Here is a 19276-nt window from a genome sequence, read left to right as displayed (position 1 = left end):
TATGAAGAGCTTGTGATGATTCAGCCCAGGATTGAAAGAGTAATCTTAGAAATGTCAAAATTTATAGGCAAAGATTCAGCCCCTGGCTCCAGCATTAGTAACAATGAAAGCATTATGGCCGCGTCATATGAGGTCAAAAGGTTGTCAGAGGCCCCAGGGTAACACTCTGCCCTCCTAACCCCCCTGGGGAGTCTGCATTTCAAACCAGTGATGCCTGTTCCTTTATCCAGAGTTGCCACAGGTGACATATCTTGTGTCAACAACATTCCCAAGGAGGCTACTCAGGGAATCATCAAATGCCACAATGCCAATATTTTGGCTCATGTTGTGGAACAGTTTTCTGTTCAGAGTCAGAATTGGCAGCATGGTGGGAAAGGGAAGAGAAGGGAAGGGAAAGTCTCTCCGACCTCAGCCATTCTGTGATTCTATGTGCTGACCTTATTGCCTTCCACTTAATTGCTTTTCGTAATAAAATCGATCGCCTTGTTTGCTTCAAAATGCATCACAGCCAACAGCTCTGGTAGGATCTAATTATCTCGTTCCCATTCCATGTAAGAACACATTTAGATAAACAGCATGGTTTCAATGCTGTTTCAAAGGTCATGCCATGCAAACCATCTGTACCAAACAAGGGACTGTTCTTTGTTCCTCTTGACTTTCCCAGATAACAGCACTGATAGCTCCAGATAACGAAAAGCAGCACTACCTCACAACACAGATCATGCTTATTCCCGAGCAGATGTCATGACGGTGACAAGTGTGCACTGCAGTTCCAGTTGTCCCAGGGATGGCAGCGCAGCAGGTGGCAGCTGTAACCCTAGAGCGGAGCATTGCCCTTTGTCTTCTCAGCTAAATTGGGGAGCTGTCACTGAGCTGCTCCCATGCCAGCAGCCCTGCTCCAAGCAACCCGGGGAGCTTTGCGTATCACTGGAGTGAAGCTCACATTCTCCGAGTCAGTTGTTTTGGCACTGGGAGGTGAACTATCTGAAGACACTCGAAATCACGGAGTACTTTTCTGATGCATTTCTTGACAAAAATCATACTGAAGGAACAAATGGAGCGCTCCAAATTCTGGAGATGGGATGAGGCAGAGTTGAGCATTAAGACCAGGTTAGGACAGACTTTATAGCTTCCCTCTGGCATCACTGTGGCCTAAATATCACTGCTTGTGATGGAGAGGAATAATGCAGCAGAGCTGCATGAAAGAACTTGCACAGCAGCCGGATCATAGTGCAAAGCAGTAGCCTTACACTCACTGGTTTGGAGGACTTAAATCATAGAATGGCTTAGGTTGGAGGGGACCTTCAAGATCACCCCCTTCCAATCCCCGGTCATGGGCTAGTTGCCCACGTAGTGCATGTAAATCTTTGTCTTTTCAGAATGAGTGTTTTTATTTTGAGAATGAGCATTTCATTTTCCCCACTGATGACACTAAGAATGACTCTCTCCCACAATCAAACCTTCATTTACTTGTTATGAGGAACACATAATAGTCGTACCCAGCTGAAACATAAAAGCTGGTGTTGACCCTGATCTAACAATACACTGACATGATTTAGCTGGGGTTGGCATTCACTAAAGAGATGTCAAAATAAATGATTTCAGTCCATTATGCAGCAATGGTAGTGTCGAACCAAGGGAAATTCCTAGAAGAGGTCAAAGCATTCATAATTAATTTTCATTCCTCTGTGAGCTTCTATCCTAAAGAAGCAGAGAATAATACAATGTTCAGATACCCAAATTTTGGAGGCACCTCTCATTCTTTGCATCACTTGGCAATGGCAATAATTTGCTTGACCTAAAAATCAGTCTGCAATTAGTTGTCATCGCAGTAAACAGCTCAGGCAGCCCTGCATGGGTCTCCCCATTGTCACAGCGATGGCATGGCAGGATGCTATATTTAAGACTTGAGGATGGGCACTCCAACATGGGGAACATTCTTTTGGGGAGAGTCATTCTTAGTGTCATCAACAGGGAATAGGAAACACTCCTTTGTCCTTTCTCTTTTGTGGAGACAGGCACTCTCACTGTAGTCTTCATAGGGTAAGTTGATTTATCTGCAAACAAACTCCGGTTTACAGCAGGATTTTAAACATTTTTATAGCAGCATCTTTGTACGATCCCTTTATTTGCATTGCCCCTCAGGGGTGGGTTGTGCTTTGTGATTGATCTGCTTTGAAGTGTTGTTGCTTTTTTTCCAGTGTTGTGCTTAGGAAACTAGTTTTAATTCATGTTTGCTCGCATAAATCTATTCTGCTTTGTTGTTTTGTTAAGGAAAATGCATATATATGGATTGAAAAATGTATATTTGAACAGCTCAGAACTCTATTGCTTTGCGACAGACACCAGATTATAGAGCACTGGAAAATTCCCGGGAAAAAAATAGAAAATAGTATATATTAAAACTAACCTCGGAATGGTAACTGTTTGTTTAGGTGGAAGCAAAGATATGATGCCCTGCAGTCATTTTGCAGCCAAAATAGTCCTGAAGAGAGTCATACTTTGGGAAATAAAAAGATTTTTTTTCCGTAAAGATTCGTTTTATTATCCTGTATTTTGTACTTGCCAGAGCTTCTTTGTTTCAGCCAAAGTCACCATCTACTGAGGAAATCTGTATTTTCGTCTGCATTTGGGGATATTTTACTCTAACCAGAACAGTGCTTTGCCATACAGCTGTGCTTCTCCATGGGCTGGTCTTGCACTGTTTGTTTACTTTGACAGAAAATCAGAATGCTTGTCAGAGATGTGGGGCTGTCATATTTATTATGTATGAATTCTTTGGAGTCACTGCCTGCACAACCTGATGTTGCCCCAAGAGCTGCTGGTATCACAGCACAAAATGAGATGATTTGGAGCTGGAATCTAAAAATCAGTGCACTGAAACAGGATGAAACCGAGATGCTCTCTTATCTCTAAGCCCCAAGAAATGCACATAAAATACGGCATTTTTTTCATTTTGGCAATAGCAAAGCTCACTCATAAGCATAAGACAAGTATCACCTGTAAACAGCTGAAGTGGAAAGAAATAGAAAGGATGAGAGGGAAAGCACAGCCTCATCCTGGGTCCTGTGAGACCCTCCGTGATGTTTTAAGGCACAGTGAGTTATGCTGCAAGAATCAATGAGCCCAGAGACCATCACCAATTATTTCCAGGGAGAAACAAGTGGTTCCGTGGGGTGCATCCACAGGACTGGATAAAGCATACCCGCTGAAGTACTCGCTGTAACTGTCAGCAGCTTTGATTTGCAGCAGTTTGGTGCAGCAGCACTGTATGATCCAACCTCTGCCACATCCAGGCAGGGTCAGAACACAGTGCAATCACAGTCTGGATGACAGGGCACAGGCTATTTGGCATCCAATCTCCTCACAACATAGTTTCCAGACTGAAAATCTGCTTATATTTTAAACTTTCCATGCGTAGTTCACTATCTGATGTTCTGTACTTTACTTTATCCCTGATCATCAGTATTCCTCTCATCTCCCTTTTCATGGTTCTCCTCACTTGCCTGTATGCTATATTGGGGGTCTGAGCTAATGGAACACCCTGGAAGAATATCCAGTGGCTTTAGAGCATCAGCCTTTGGAAAACAGATCAGCCCATAGAACGCCGCTTGCTTACTCTTCTGTTTAAACTTCAGCCACCTTTAAAGACTTATTAATTTATTTGTCTGAGTCCACTTTCTGCTGATGGGTCACAGAACATCTCTTTCTTAGTTCAAATGACAGAAGGTGATATTACATGAACTTTCATTCACGACATTTGAATGTCAAAGCAAAGTAAGGAGATAATGTTAACTGAAGGGGACTTTGTTCAGCTGCCTTGTTTGAAAGTCACTTTATGTTTTATTCCATTCCAGCAAGAAAGTTTGCCTCTGACTTCACATCATGGGAACTCAAACATTCTTCCAGCACAGAGAGGAAGAACAAAAGGAGGAGAGGCAGCAGAGGTTGCAGATGACCTCCATGACTAGCAAAAAAAGGTTCAAAACCAGGTAAGGCACAGAGTTAGGGATGGTCTGAGTAAATCAGGTCCACACGGGACTTTCTGAAGCATTGCACTCAGTTCCGAACACTCATAGCTTTGTTGAATGTTTAATTTATGAAATTACGGGCAATTGTCTGGATTCTTTTTATGTGCATCCATCTCTGGAAGTGAGGAAGAAGAAACTTTCAGCCTTTCGGAGTTATCCATAGCAGCTGCCCTTGCCTTGGCCTCTGAAACACCACGGTAAGTCAAAAATCACTATAACAAAAACAAGCATTGTGTCCAATATCACCTTTCGGTGGGGGTCACAGGTTCCAACTCATTTCATTGGACGCAAAAAGACCCGGTTCAATCAAGAGGTTTTGCTTTGAAAAACACCATTGGAAAATGCAGGAAACTAAATTATATTCCCTTGGTTCCTGTGCTGCTGAGTAACATTACCCTTCTCAAAAGCAAGAGCTTAAGAGAAACAGTATTTCATGGGAATAAATGGAAAATACAGATTCAAATTAACAAATAATGGTGACAGGTGGAACTCCATCCTCTTTTATAGAAAATCTTGGCACTGGTCCTGCTATCCATCCTTCTATGACGTATGAACAACACAAGTAGTTAGCAGCATCTCTCCTCTCTTTAGCTCTTCTGCCAGCTCTCCATATGTGATTAGAAGTGATTTATAGCAGATCCCCTTTATGTGCCATTAAAGCATTATAACTCATGGTAGCTCTGTTGGTTTCTGTGACGCACAATTGCCTGACATCATACTACGTATGACATACAAATTGATATTTCTATCCTTGACACTTGCTTGAATTTAACCAAAAATATGTACTATAAAACAACAAAACAAAAAGATCAAAATAAAAGAAAGAGCATCATCCTAACTTTTGTCAGCTTTTTACACACTCTGTTGCAGGAATTACAAGCTAAGAAGAGAAGCTGCCATCTTAGAGCTTGAGCAGAGGGGACAGAAGAGAGTTTGTTTTGGGAACGAGATGGAAAAGTTGGAAGAGGAGGTTATTAAGAACTGCAGACTGCTGCGTGTGAGAGCTGACCGGAGAGCGCTTCGGAGGAAGGTCAGATCAGATATCTCTATTGGTAGCAGAAATGCCTACATGGTTGTAATTTCCAAGACCATCATTCAGGAGAGAATACCAAACCTAGTCAGGTGATGGGACCACCTCAGTACTGTCAGCAATAAGGACAAGCCCTTGCATCTCTGCCACTGAAGGATTATCACACATGTCCCTTATGTAAGAGAATTTGTGTAATTGGAAAACAATCTCTTTCCACTGCCTTTATTTAGTCTGTCCTTGTCACAGGCTGTAGAAAAGGCACACAGAGAGAAGGAATACATTGAGCTGTGTTCGGGTCGAGCACCTATGTTCTGGATCCCCCTCAGAGTACACGCAGTCTGGGAGAGGATGGAAGTGACACTGACATGCACAGTCCTGGCTTCCCCACTGCCACAGGTGACCTGGTATGTCAGTCAATGCCGATAGCTCATGCTGCCAGCATGGCTAAAAAGTCTGTGTGCAAGTCAGGAGGCAACCAGAGCGGTAACATCTGTGTCCTGACAGAAGAAAGGGAGAGCTTAACAGATCACGGAGTTTCAGTTTAGATCCCTTCTCCAATTCCACTACTAGGACTAGTGAAGATGTGAAGTACTCAGTGGGTCCTCAAGAGAGTGGACAGTCTTATGGGGCTCCTTTGAGACAGGACTGACATGTTGATCTCCATGCCTCCCTTGGTGCTACATACTCTGTCCTGTGGGCAATCTCAGATTTAAGTGCTACATTTACCATTAATAGTCAAGGGACAGAAAGAAATGTTAATGTCATTGACCATTCCTCCCTTGAAAAGTTCTAAGTATGCAAACATTTGAATTATTAATGACTTTGCAGGCAGATAACACTGGTACTATCAGAACTCCTGATAAGGAGGACAAGTGGGAATGGCCTTAAGTTGTACTGGGGGAGGTTCAGGTTGGATATTAGGAAGAATTTCTTTTTGGAAAGAGTGGTGAAGCACTGGCACAGGCTGCCCAGAGAGGTGGTCGGGTCACTGTTCCTGGAGGTTTTAAAGGAAAGGATGGATGTAGTATTTAGGGACATGGCTTAGTGGGCAATATTGGTGGTAGGTGGATGGTTGAACTAGATGACCTTAGAGATCTTTTCCAACCCTAATGGTTTTATGATTTCAGAACAATCTCTTTGAATTATTCAAAGAGCAAAGAGAATAAGAACCTCCCACACATCTCCAGTTGACAAAAGGAAGCAAGAGACATTGCCTCAAACTCCCTCAAATGACCTGCAAAGCAAAGAGCATAAGAGGAGGAAGAAAAAAACCAGGGCAGAATAGCCTACAGGCAGTTTTCAAGCAGGCTTAGAGAAGAAATGCATGTAAACTTAGGGTGGATTGTAGGTTAGCTGCAAGGCTGCTCCAAATTGATTTGGGATGAAAACAGTAAAAGAGAGATGTGACCAGCTTTCTACTCCTCTTTTGTGCCTCTGTGGTGTTAGACATCGCGAGCTTTAAAAGGAAGTGCTAATCGCATCAGTCAGTCTCTTCATCCCTTTCTCATGTCACCTGTGTGTTCAACTAGGTATAAAAATGGAGTCCCCATTGACCTCCGTTTAGCCCCAGCAGGAAAATACAAGATCAAAAACAAGTTTGGGATGTTGACTTTGCGCATCAGCAGGTAAAGTGTATGCTCTTGTCTTTGGAGAGGTTTATTTTACTTGAATAAGACTCACTCTCCTGGAACAAACACTTTCTATATGCTAGAAAAAAAGAGAGCTGCTCTGGAATCTGACCCAGCTTGGCGTCATCGTATTGTGTTTGAGCTGAGCCTTTGCCATTAGTAAGCAGTCTCATCAGTTTGTAAGGTTAAATATTTGTTATTACCAAAATCTTACAGCCTCATTAATTTTTACTTCTGGTGGTTTTTGTTGGTGGTGGTGGTTTTTTTTTTTTTTTTTTGCATGACCAAAACTTTGTCATTCAGGGTAATGCCATGCACATTAAGAGCAATTCACAGAAAAAAGAAGTACCAATGTGATTTGGGACTGATCAACACGATTACAATTATGGTAGTTCAGCAGCCCTGTGAGCTACACAGGTGATAAATTCTCCTGCATATCTTCACTGGAATCTGGTGTTTGGTGGGTCTCTGCTTGCTTATTACATGTGCAAAAAGATAAAAGAGCTGACCCCTAAGAAATCCTTCCAACCAACAGGAAAAGCAGCTTCTCAATGAAAAAAAAAAAAAAAAAAAAAAAAAAAAAGTCTGCTTCCAACTCTAGGGATTAAAGGGAACCTCTCTGAATATGTTCTATAAAGTATAATGACTGAAACCTAAAAAGAATGGGAAATATTTTTTTCCCAGATGCTCCATGGAAGATTCTGCTGAATACAGTGTTGTAATTGAGAATCAGTATGGCAAGGCTTACTCGTTTGCTACAGTGCTTGTCAGGAGTAAGTAGAAAATGTTCCTTTGCTTTTTCACATTCACAAAATGCTTTTTCACATTCACAAAAAAATTTTCACATTCTTGAGATTCTTTCAAATATTTTCAGTACTAAATATTATATCACTAAAAACCATACAAACACTCTGGAAAAAAATAATAATTAAAAAGATTAAAATAGAAAGAAGTGAGCACTCTGCTAATAAGAAAGGAGAATGCCTCTCATTCATTAGGGAAGGCAAAGCACAACTGCATGAAATACTACTTAGCTATTGCCAACCAATATGCAACAGCAGATATATGGCCCTTCAGTCACTTCTGGACTCAGGCAAGACCTTCTGGATTCCATATGGACACAGCTGTCCTATCACTGCACTGAAATTGTACTAAATTTAGATACTTGGATATATCTGGACTGATATAAAACAGACAAACACACACAACATATAGAATATGTAGCACTCCTAGAAGGAGTCTGGTGCATTTCTAAAGTTAAGCAAGAAATTGGTGAACAGTTGGCTTTCAGGGGGCTCTCTTGATGCAATACTGCATGGAATACCATATTCCTCTCCACATTAGTAACCAAGAGCAAATACAGTAACTGGCACAGACTCTTTGGGATCTGGTGTAAGCCACACTCAGATGTGGTGAAGGAAGTAAACTATGACTGTTTGAAAAGGGAAATTATATCATGCCTTAAGAAATGTGCAATGCAATCTCACAGAATCATAATTTGGCTGTTTATACTTCCTATATACATATATTGTTTATAATATCTTTCAAATCCTATATTCTATGTCCCTTGAAAATATATATAGCACACACTCACCCATTCTCAAAGTAGATGTATATCAGCCCACAAAATCTCTAAGCTTCCTCAGATTCCTAATGTCCCCTCACCCCAACACTGAAGTACAAAAATGTTACCATGCGTGCAGTGCTTCTCTTCTATACGTGTTCTTGTAGTTTGTTAGGATCAGGGCAGGCATAATGACAGAATGAGGGCCATGAGCTATTCCAGAAATCCTTGGATGGGTCTGCTCTTTTCATTGCTAAGTACCTGATTAAACTGTCCTTCCTTGGATCTTGATTCTGAACAGTTTGCAAATGTTCCTTGTGACTGTGGGTGAGAGGCCCACACTTTTCCTTTTCCCTTGACCCTGTCCAATATTATCTTAGTAATATGATTCTTCTTTTTGCTATTTGTGTTTAACCTTCTGAAAATAGAGGCTATACCAAGGCATTAATCCTTCCTCCACTAGAAACATTCCTCATGCTGCAGGCAGGCCGATCACACCCCTTCTCCCAGCCCCACGCAGTCTGGAATGGCCTTGGTGCCAGGGTGAGGGTCTCTGGGCTCAGTCATTCACTCTTTGCTGGGTAAAATTGGCTGGAGGGCTGGGTTCAGAGTAAATAGAGTTGGATTCAGCTGGCAACTGGTCATATCAGTGGTGTTCCCCAGAGGTTGGTTTTGGGGCCAGCCCTGTTTAATATATATATTGATGATTTGGATGAGAGGTGATGGCCTCAAGTTGTGCCAAGGGAGGTTCAGGTTGGATACTGGGAACAAATTATTCTCAGAAAGTGTGGTGATGCATCGGCACAGGCTGCGTAGGGAGTGGTGGGGTCACAGACCCTGGAGGTGTTTTAGGAAAGGATGAAAGTAATACTAAGGGACATGGTTTAGAGAGCAATATTGCTGGTAGGTGGATGTTTGGACTGGATGATCTTAGAGGTCTCTTCCAACCTTAAAGATTCTACGATCCTTGCAGCATAACTCACTGTGCCTTAAGATATCACGGAGGGTCTCACAGGACCCAGGATGAGGCTTTGCTTCCCCTCTCATCCTTTCTATTTCTTTCCACTTCAGCTGTTTACAGGTGATACTTGTCTTATGCTTATGAGTGAGCTTTGCTATTGCCAAAATGAAAAAAATGCCGTATTTTATGTGCATTTCTTGGGGCTTAGAGATAAGAGAGCATCTCAGTTTCATCCTGTTTCAGTGCATTGATTCTTAGATTCCAGCTCCAAATCATCTCATTTTGTGCTGTGATACCAACAGTTCTCGGGGCAACATCAGGTGGTGCAGGCAGTGCCTCCAAAGATCCCACAGCTGCTGAAATAGGGATTTTGTGGGAGACTCACTCCCCTCCAGATGAGGAACGACCTCTGTGTCATTAAACAAATTCATGTTTTACTGCATGATGACACCATGAAGGTCACATTAAGAGCTGCTCTGAGGGAAAAGAGCAGTTTGCTGAGTGTCACTGTACGTATTTGAGGGGAAGACAAACACTGGAATGAGATTTCCTAAATGCATTTCCTTCTTGTCTTGTAGAATATTATGGAAAGGAGTCGGGATTTGATTCAGAAATATACAGGAGTAAGTAAATGTCAGTTATTTCTTTGATTTTTGGTTCCTGAAGCAATTGAATTCTTCTTTTCTGAGCTCTGACTTTTCCTGTAAGCCTGCCTGCATGGGAAAAGCACAAGGCTCAGCTACCCTCTAAATACATGACAAAAAATATGCTACAAGCTAGAGGTCTCTGGGAAGTCTCTCTCATGCTGCATTTCATTTTCGTTTCATAGGATCCCTTATTGCCAGAGAGGCAGATTTTGCCTTCTCGCTGAAACCACTATTTTCAAGAGAAAAGGAACCTTTCACCCTCTCCTGTTACTTCACTTCTGATTTACTTGAACACCAACGAAACGTTACCTGGTTCAGAGATGGTCTGTATGCAATAGCTACACTTATACACATAGAATACATATTCATATATGACTACCCCATTTGATTTCATAGCTATAATCTAATGCTTACCGGAGGGGATTAGAATTGGGGATTCATGAGCTGCTCTCAGCTCTTCTCAAGATAGAGATGTTATTATTTATCTGCATCGTCAGGTAGAACTGCTAAAATATATGGCAGAATTCAGAGCATCCTGTTCCCTGCTGTGAAGAGTACCTCTGACTCACTAATTTCATTACTCTTTATTGCTTGGGTTACTCTTCAGGACTTGGGCCGTCTTTTTGCCCTGCTGTTTGTGTGCAAAGAGAATGCAGAGGGATGGCAATAAAACAGGATCAGAGTCCATGAGTATAACTGTGAGGTATATTATCAGGAGTGCCTTGCAGAGCCCTTATCTTGCTCTTTTGGCTCCATTTCTCTTGTTTTTGGCCGTGAATTTGTTGCTTGTATTTTATTTTATTTTATTTCATTTTTTCATTTGGAAATACATCGATCTTCACTCCACCAGTTCAGGTGGATCTCCTTTACCCTCTTCATGTTTTACAGGTGAGTTGCTGCAGAACTCAGAACGTCAGGAACTGAAGTATCAAGACCAGGAAGCTTCTCTGAGAGTACCATGTGCTTACAAAGAAGATGAGGGATTCTACACAATCCGCATCCCCTCACTGGGTGGATGCAAAGAGCAAACCACTTACGTGTTTGTTCAAGGTAATAGTAGAATGCTATCCTACTCAGAACAAAAGCTTCTCTCCTAATACTCTGGCATAAAGGAATTCATTGCCTCATTCTCAAGAAAGTGTGTCCCAATTTTGTACTTTTGTTTGTTTGTTTGTTTGTTTGTTACAATTAACAGAATGTCCAAATCCTACATTCAATTGTAATTAAGATGTAGAAAATATGACTTGTATTACTGGAACACACTTAAAATTAAGTTGTTGAGTCAAGCTTTTGGTACAGAGAAGAAAAAAGTCTTAACCAGAATAGTTTGGTGTTCCTGCAGATGCTGCAGCAGAATCAGCTGGTGCACCTGGATCCCCTCTCAATGTGAAATGCCACGACATAAATAAGGATTGCTTGATTCTTTCTTGGATAGCACCCAGTGCTAATGGAGGAAGCCCAATCCTTGGGTATTTTATTGAAAGGTCTGTACTTTAATCTGTTAGAGAAAGAAACCTCATAATCGTGCTGTGGGAAAACCACAAAGGAACTCCATGGGATGCATTCCATTTCAGGTGTATTGCTGGGTCAGAGAACTGGGTCCCATGCAACGAAAAGCCTACAAAAACCTGCAGATACCCTGTGCTGGGCCTTGCTGAAGGACAAGCATATCAGTTCCGAGTGAAAGCTGTCAATAAAGCAGGGATCAGTCATCCTTCAAAAACCAGTGATCCAGTTATAATGTATGACCCCAGCAAGGACAAGAGAGTGACAGGTGTGTACTAAAACCAGGAAAATTTGTTCCTTCAGTACAGTGTGAGGCTGCAGTACAGATGAATTCAGTTTGCCCAGATTCTCCTTATTGCTAAAAACACCAGTGCAGCACACTGCTGTGCTGTTCATTCGCTGAGCCCGCCTCAGTACTATTCTGGAATAGAAAGCATCAAAACACTACAGGCATGAAATTTCACTGAATATGTCATGAATCATACATAGTTATGCATATAATTATATGACACAGTTTTGATCTCTATCTTTTCCAACAATCTCCAAGCATTCTGACACAGCTCTGTATCTCCTGCTGGATAACACTGTCCCGTTTGACATTACAGTTATTCCATATGATGAAGGCAAGATGATAGAAATTTTCAAGGATGACCTAGAAGGTGAGTTCAATCTATACGGAGCCATTCCCTCAGAACTGACAGTTAGAGAACAAGGAGATCAGTGCTAATATCACACTGGATGCTAGCACACAAAACCTACTCGTAAGCTGCACAAGGATCAGAAACTAACACAAACAGTACAGACTTTTGTAAAAACCTTGGTTTTCCTGTCCCCAAAATATTTAAGTCTCCTCCTTTATACTTAAGGATCTTATTTTGCACCAGGAAAACATAATCTGTTTTAAAATAGCATTGATTTTTCTGCTACGTTGTATCTGAAGGCTGGATCAGGCCCTGAGCACTGATGCAGCTGTGGTGTGCTTGTTCATTGTAGGGAGTGGGATCAGATGGGCTCTGAGGATCCCCTCTGACTCAAACGATTCCATGACTGTACTATTCTAAAGCGTATCCGGTTCTGACTTCCCATAGGACACATTAAGATTCCCCTGCCACCCACCAATGTTCACACAACTGAGGTAAGAGAAGATTATGTGGCTTTGGCCTGGGATGAACCGGATCCAAGAGGCAGAGAATCACTGCAATATTATGTGGAAAAGGTAAGAAAATAACATCACATAGAAATTGCTGCTACTCCTGGTATTTATTTCTCACATGGCCTGAAGCACAGGAATCATTATTGAATGCAATTAATTGCTGGTGGCTGTTTAGAGTGGATAGTGGAAATAAGCCGTCACCACTAATAAGGGCCAGGCTTCCCCCCATCTAAAAACAAAGAATCAACTAATAAAATGTACACCACAGAATGGTAGAAGAGCATTAACAGGAAGACTGCTTCTGCCCCATGGGCCTCCCAGATGAGGGAGGGCTGTGAAGAACTGCGCAGTAGTTCACTTTCCAATTCCCCCCTAATCCTTTTGCTGGTTAATTAGTACCTCCTACCAATTTACTTTACCAGGTACTCATTTCCCACTTGCTGTACTCTTCCTGCTGCAATGGGACCTTCTGTTTCCAAGGAAGAAAAGATAACATATGTCAACAAGAAATAGATCATTTACACTTTGTATTAAATCATATTTCTATACTTTCCTATAAAGACTGACTTTGTTGTTCCTCAGGAGAGCTTTAAGCTTTTCTGAATTGTAAATCATCACCTTTTTCCTTACAGTCGCTTGTGGGCAGCAACTCCTGGCAAATGGTTAATCTGGATATGCCAGTTAATTCCCCAAGATTTGCACTCTTTGATCTCATTAAAGGAAAACCATACAGCTTCCGAGTGCGGTCTGTTAACAAGTATGGAATCAGTGAGCCATCCCTGCCCAGCGAACCCATTACTGCTGGGGCAAAACTGGGTAATTATTTCACTGCTATGTGCTACACTAATGATATGGAACAGGAGATGTGCTACAAAACGAATGTGTGGGTTCCCCTTGTTCCCACCTCACCTCCTTTAAACTTTATGTTATTTTGTTACACAGCCATTGCTTTGATATCAGGAAACATCTTAAAGCCTTAAATCCTCATTTAATTACTTCGCAGTTGGTCAGTGCAGTATAAATCCAACCAAGCAACAGTAGGGGAATTACATTTAATTAAGTAAGGGACAGTGGAAGCCTGTATTTAATCCAAGCATGCTTCTAGCGCTTGGTTACATGTCAGCGTTGGAAGGAATAATACAGCTGTGATTGCAGAAGAAGCCCTTTTCTAGGACCTTCAGATTAAACAGCAGTGATTAGAGGGCCGATTTGTTTTGGCTTCTTCCCAGGACTGACAAGACAACAGTCAGAGATGCAAAGACTCATATCCATGCCTCCATTATGCAGAGAGGAGTAGCTGTTTCTCTTACTATTTCATATATTCTCACATTAAAGCTGCCCCAGTGCTCATTAATACTGTCCTTTGTTTCTCAAGAGTGAAGCAGGTCCCATTTCATAGAGGTGTCACGTGAGAGTCAATACAAGTCTTGTTTCTCCTTTAATTCAGGGAAGGTTACATGGGTATAACTGCAGGAATCAATGGGCTGTCAGGGGAAGGAGTATGAGGAACAACAGACACAAATATGAACAGACAGTCTGTAGACAAGGACAGTGTTTATGGTAATTTGCTCTAATTTGTAAACAAAGCTCTGGGAAAGTTGAATAAATCAGTGAAGTCACTTAATAAACACATTTGAATTTACATATTCTTTTAAATAAACAACTATTTTTCTGTTTTTATTTTTTCTTTTGTAGCTCCTTTACCACCACCATCTCAGGTTTTAGCTTTCAGAGACACCAAAACATCTGTTGCTTTGCAGTGGGATAAACTAAAGGATGGTCTGGAACCTCTGGGCTACTACATATATTGTCGGGAGTCTGGGACAGAAGAATGGCAAACCGTCAACAATAAGCCCGTGATGTGTAATGAGTGAGTGCAGCTATTGTACTCCATCGAGACAGGGTGCAGGCTTGGATTCCTCTCTTTATGGCCAGAGTCATATTTCAGTTAAAAAAAGAACTTCCTTCACTGCACACACAGGCACGCACACAAACACCATGCCCTCTTTTAGCATTAAGCACAGCTCATCAGCCAAAGTGCCCAGTCGCACTTTTGTGTCTGAAGCCAGACTGACAGCAACATCTGTGTGCACCATCACAGACTGTCAGTCTGCAGAAGATAGACTTTGTGGCATGACTGGTAGAGCCACATTCCACTTTTTTTGTTTGCTTTCCAGCAGAGTATGTCAGTGTCACACACAGAGTATTTAGAACACCTCTCTTAGTTGTGAGGGTCACACATCAACCAAAAGCCCATTAAAAGTCCTATTTATTGTACTGACAGCATCAGGCAGCAGTGTGACACCTCTTGGTATCTGATCTGTACTTACTGTCGGACCTATCAGTAACTATTTTATGTGACACTTTAATTTGTAATGGCACATAAGGATTTTGCAAGGAACAGTGTCTTATTAAAACATATGCCCATCTATTCAAAAGACCTCTCACCTGCTTTGTGAACAATCAACACAAACACAGTAATTTTTCTCCTAGATTTACTGTTCCTGGGCTGAAGCCTGGAAAGGAGTATGTCTTTTGTGTGAAATCTGTCAGTGAGGCAGGATTGAGCGAAAGCTCTCCAGAAACAGACCCTATCATTGTAAGGCCAGCAATAGGTAAGTAAGAGGCATGCACGTAAATCCCTCCGAGACGTATCTGCCATGCACAGATATTATTACACATCATGGTAATAATACTGAGCAGATAAGCAAAGCAACAGGGAACTAATTTTCTTGTATCCCGCTGCAATTATACTTGTCAAGGGTGGGCAGTGTTAATTAGCATTTTGATTCAGCAATGTGTTACACTTTTAGTACTCATTTGGCACTGGTACAAGTGATCATTTAAAACGTACTGTTATCCTGGTATCTTGAAATCAGCAATGTGAGTTACTCTAGAGAACTTGCAAAGACCTCCCCAGCACATAAGTCAGTGGCCAACCCTCAGTGGTCACTGTTATATCAACCCACTGCTTCCATCTTTTCTATCTAGCAAAGTATAAAGCAACATGCATGAAATGCCCTGAAGCCTGTCCATGACTTTTCTTGTGACATCTTAACAAGAATCTTGTCCCATTCAAATAATTTTACACAGCAGAAGTGATATGAACATAGAGATTTCCCCAACCTGGTTTGTCCAATATGTACCCCCCTTTCTTTAGCCCCTAGATCATAGAATCATTAATGTTGGAAAAGAACTCTATCATCCAGTCCAACCACCCACCTACCACAAGTATTACCCACTTAACCACATTCCTAAGAACTACATCCAACCTTTCCAAACCTGCACTGAACAGCACTGCCTTTTGTCTCTCCCTTTGCTGCACAGCTCGCCCATCAGCACCATGCGGGTTTGTTCTGTTGAGCTGTGGGAAGGCCAACATGACCATCGGCTGGAAACCCCCAAAGCATAATGGAGGAACAAAGATTCTGGGTTATTTCCTAGATCAGCATGATGCATCTGAGCTAGACTGGCATGAAGTCAATATTCAGCCAATTCCTCAACGAGTTTACACGGTATTAGTTTCAGATACAATGCTGTCCTTCTTTGTGTGTACTGGGAACCAGGGCTATAATGTGGGATAAGGTGCTTTCTTCTATTTCCCCCAGTCCAGAACTTTCTTCATATTCTCATAAGATTACCACCATGCAAGGCCATACTAGTAATTTCTCTGCATTCCTAAACCCAAAGGTTAGCAACCTTGAGGAAGACCACCTGTATGAATTCCGTGCGTGTGCAATGAACATGGCAGGTGTTGGGGAAGTATCTGAACCCAGCGACTTGTTCAAATGTGAGGAATGGACAATGCCAGAACCAGGTACCTCTACCAAAATGAACAGGCAGAAAAACACTTCCACATATACTAGTTATGTTCTCACTCTTCAGTGACTCTGAGGGACTTCTCAAGACTGTAGGTCTGCATAAGGTGAGGTCCCAGTATACAAATGCACACAGACACTTCTAGGGACATTCTGATTCAGATGGAGGGTACTATTTCCACATTTCACTGATAAAACATAGAGGTATTTTTAATAGCACTGTTTCCAGAAAAATAAGAATATAGCTCTAATATCTCAACATTATTATACCAAAGCTAATAACATTAAATCATGTGTGCATTTTTTTCCTAGAGCCTATCTCTACAGTTAACTAGCCTAGAAAGCATTGCTTCTGGACCCACTGTTCACGTCTTCTCATAAAACTCTGCTTTCTGATTTCAAACTTGAACGATGTGTCAAATCTTTTAATGCCATCGCTTGACAGCACACTCTTCCTTGAACAGGTCCTCCTTATGATGTGAAGTTCACTGAAGTGAGAGATTCCTCCCTGATGTTGCACTGGCAAGCACCACTGTACATAGGTGCAGGTCCAATTACAGGGTATTATGTAGACATGTGTGAAGAAGGGACAGAGGAATGGAAGCAAATAAACAAGCAGTCCACAGCCACCACTCATATGAAGGTCTGTATATGCACTCAGTATCCAAGTATTGCTTCGCAACACTTATTAATTCCCATCACTGGTCCTGCAGGTTTCAGACCTAGACACAGGGAAATGCTTTATTTTCCGAGTAAGAGCACTGAACAAGGCTGGAATTGGACCCCCTTCACTCCCCTCGGATCCTGTGGTGGCTAAAAGCAAGCCTGGTATGAAACTGAGCGAAGAATTGCTGTGTCTGTACATGCTATGTTGACTCCCATAAAAAACCCTGCTTTATTAAATATTTGCTACACATTCCATGGTAAGAAAAAGCCCCAGTCAAAATAAAGGTTAGTAAATTAATCTGCCCAAATGAATTTACTCTAGCTGTACATTCTGGCTTTAACGTCCAATGTCCAGAATCATAGAATCATTAAGGTTGCATAAACTTCTAAGATCATCCAGTCCAACTGTCCACCTGCCACCAATATTGCTGACTAAACCAAGTCCCAAAGCACTACATCCACCATTTCCTTAAATGCTGCCAGGGATGGTGACCCCACCGCTTCCTAGGCAGCCTGTGCCAGTGCATCATCACTGGGAGAAGAAATTCTTCCTAATATCCAACCTGAGAAGCTAAGCCCTGATCTGTTTTCATAAGTTTTCTTACATTTTGTCATTCAGGCACAAATGAAATTGAACTCGGGGTAGATGAAGAAGGGTTCATTTATATGGCTTTTGAAGCTCCTGAAAAGAATGACTCCTCTGAATTTATCTGGTCAAAGGACTATGAAGGACCACCAGATGCTGACAGAGTTTGGACAGAAGAAAAAGGCAATAAGTGAGTAGATAATGTGCAGAGAGAAACGTACACTTGCTCCTCAGTGTCACATACAAATGACTGCAAGTACTACATTTGATGTTGCAGATGTATCAAATGTGTTGTACTCTTTTATTAAAAAAAAATCACCAGTGTAATTTTTGAGTGAAAAATAATATTTTATTATTACTTTATTTCTAAGATCTAAGCTTATACTGAAAGATCCATCAGAAAAGGATCTGGGAATATATTCAGTGGAGGTCACGGATGTAGATGATGATATCTCTGCCAGCTGCACTTTAACACAAGAAGGTAAAAACTTAGAATTAACAAGCACAAAAATCTGATGTGCCATAATTTTCTAGTATTAGATGTTTAAAGGAAAGCTGCTCTCAAAAGAATGGTGGCTGATGTCACTCACTGATAGTGGTGTCATTGGAAGGATGTTTCCCTGACAGACAAAGGACAGTTTCTTTTTCAGTCTCCTAAGAAAAGTTATGAGGATCTTGGAAAGTCATTTTTCCTTTAGAGTTCAGACTTCACATACACTGTCATAATTATCTAAAACTTCTCAGCTGTATTTCTTGAGTTGATACAACCAACGTTCTTTTCAGACAGAACTAAGAGTTATCACCACCACCTTCTCTAGTCCTCCGTTTGGAATGTTTTGTACTTATCATCTTCTTGACATAAATAAGGCTCACTGACAAGTTAAATTGAATTGCTATAATGATCTTGTTTTTGTCTAATTGTACTAATCTAAACAATTTGTTATTTTTTGAATTTCAGATCTGGACAAGTTACTGAAACGTAGCCATGAAATCAGGAACCCATGTAAGTTGAATGAGTAATAAGCTACTTCCAGACATACAGACTTTGAAAGGGGTACACTGGCACAGTCTGGGCTCAGACGAATTCTGTGGCTTACATATGAATTCCTGTTGGCAGTTCTCTTTGTTTTCCAGTAATAAAGCTGATATCTGGATGGAATGTTGATGTTCTGGAGAAAGGAGAAGTGCGGCTGTGGTTGGAGGTTGAAAAGCTGTCACCAAATGCAGAGCTGCATTTAATCTTCAATGAGAAGGAGCTTACAAGCACGCCAGTATGTTCTGATATTTTTAATTCTGACTTACTTTCCCCTTCCCAAACAGGGATACAGACCAACTGGGCACATACCACATTTTCTAAATTTCCATCAGACATTTTGATGTGTGTCTTTGGGAGGCTCTGGGGATTGGTTTCACACTGTGCATAGGCAGAAAGCAAACTGTCTGATTCTCAAGCTGTCCAGATCTAACATCGTGCCAAAAATAGGGAAGGGAAACAGAAAGGAAAAGTGGAAGGGAAAGAGGAAAGAAAAAAGGAAAGGGGAGAAGGAAAGAGGAAAAAGAAAGGGGAAAAGGAAAGGGGAAAAGGAAAGGAAATGAGCGAAAAAATGAGAAAAAAAAAAACCACAAACAACCAACCCAAAACAATTAAAAACGGGGAAAAATAAACAACAACTACCAAGTAAATAA

At 41.4% G+C, this 19276-nt stretch overlaps 2 protein-coding genes across 5 annotated transcripts in view; one reads left to right on the top strand and one right to left on the bottom strand.

The window, feature by feature from the left end:
• Nucleotides 1–19276, bottom strand: part of GRHL3 (grainyhead like transcription factor 3) — a 119102-nt gene that overhangs the window by 84731 nt on the left and 15095 nt on the right. The window lies entirely within an intron of this gene.
• Nucleotides 2009–19276, top strand: part of MYOM3 (myomesin 3) — a 28496-nt gene continuing 11228 nt past the window's right edge. Inside the window, exons 1-25 of one of the 2 annotated variants that reach the window (XM_025143143.3) lie at nt 2009–2043; nt 3858–3992; nt 4154–4228; nt 4902–5061; nt 5308–5465; nt 6591–6686; nt 7374–7462; nt 9793–9837; nt 10044–10184; nt 10750–10911; nt 11204–11345; nt 11436–11635; nt 11973–12026; nt 12456–12583; nt 13153–13336; nt 14216–14390; nt 15014–15135; nt 15848–16035; nt 16211–16337; nt 16803–16981; nt 17052–17166; nt 17624–17780; nt 17962–18071; nt 18549–18593; nt 18725–18861. In XM_025143143.3, coding sequence (XP_024998911.2) covers nt 3886–3992; nt 4154–4228; nt 4902–5061; nt 5308–5465; nt 6591–6686; nt 7374–7462; nt 9793–9837; nt 10044–10184; nt 10750–10911; nt 11204–11345; nt 11436–11635; nt 11973–12026; nt 12456–12583; nt 13153–13336; nt 14216–14390; nt 15014–15135; nt 15848–16035; nt 16211–16337; nt 16803–16981; nt 17052–17166; nt 17624–17780; nt 17962–18071; nt 18549–18593; nt 18725–18861 — 3096 coding nt within the window. In that variant the 5' untranslated portion in view covers nt 2009–2043; nt 3858–3885. Of the gene's footprint in view, nt 3993–4153; nt 4229–4901; nt 5062–5307; nt 5466–6590; nt 6687–7373; nt 7463–9792; nt 9838–10043; nt 10185–10749; nt 10912–11203; nt 11346–11435; nt 11636–11972; nt 12027–12455; nt 12584–13152; nt 13337–14215; nt 14391–15013; nt 15136–15847; nt 16036–16210; nt 16338–16802; nt 16982–17051; nt 17167–17623; nt 17781–17961; nt 18072–18548; nt 18594–18724; nt 18862–19276 lie in introns of both variants that reach the window. The other variant, XM_046903608.1, reaches the window with a different exon arrangement.

This window comes from Gallus gallus, chromosome 23 (assembly GCF_016699485.2).
Source record: "Gallus gallus isolate bGalGal1 chromosome 23, bGalGal1.mat.broiler.GRCg7b, whole genome shotgun sequence".
Lineage (NCBI taxonomy): Eukaryota > Metazoa > Chordata > Aves > Galliformes > Phasianidae > Gallus > Gallus gallus.
Note: the sequence above shows the minus strand (reverse complement) of the source record. Positions and strands in the feature narration are given on the sequence as shown.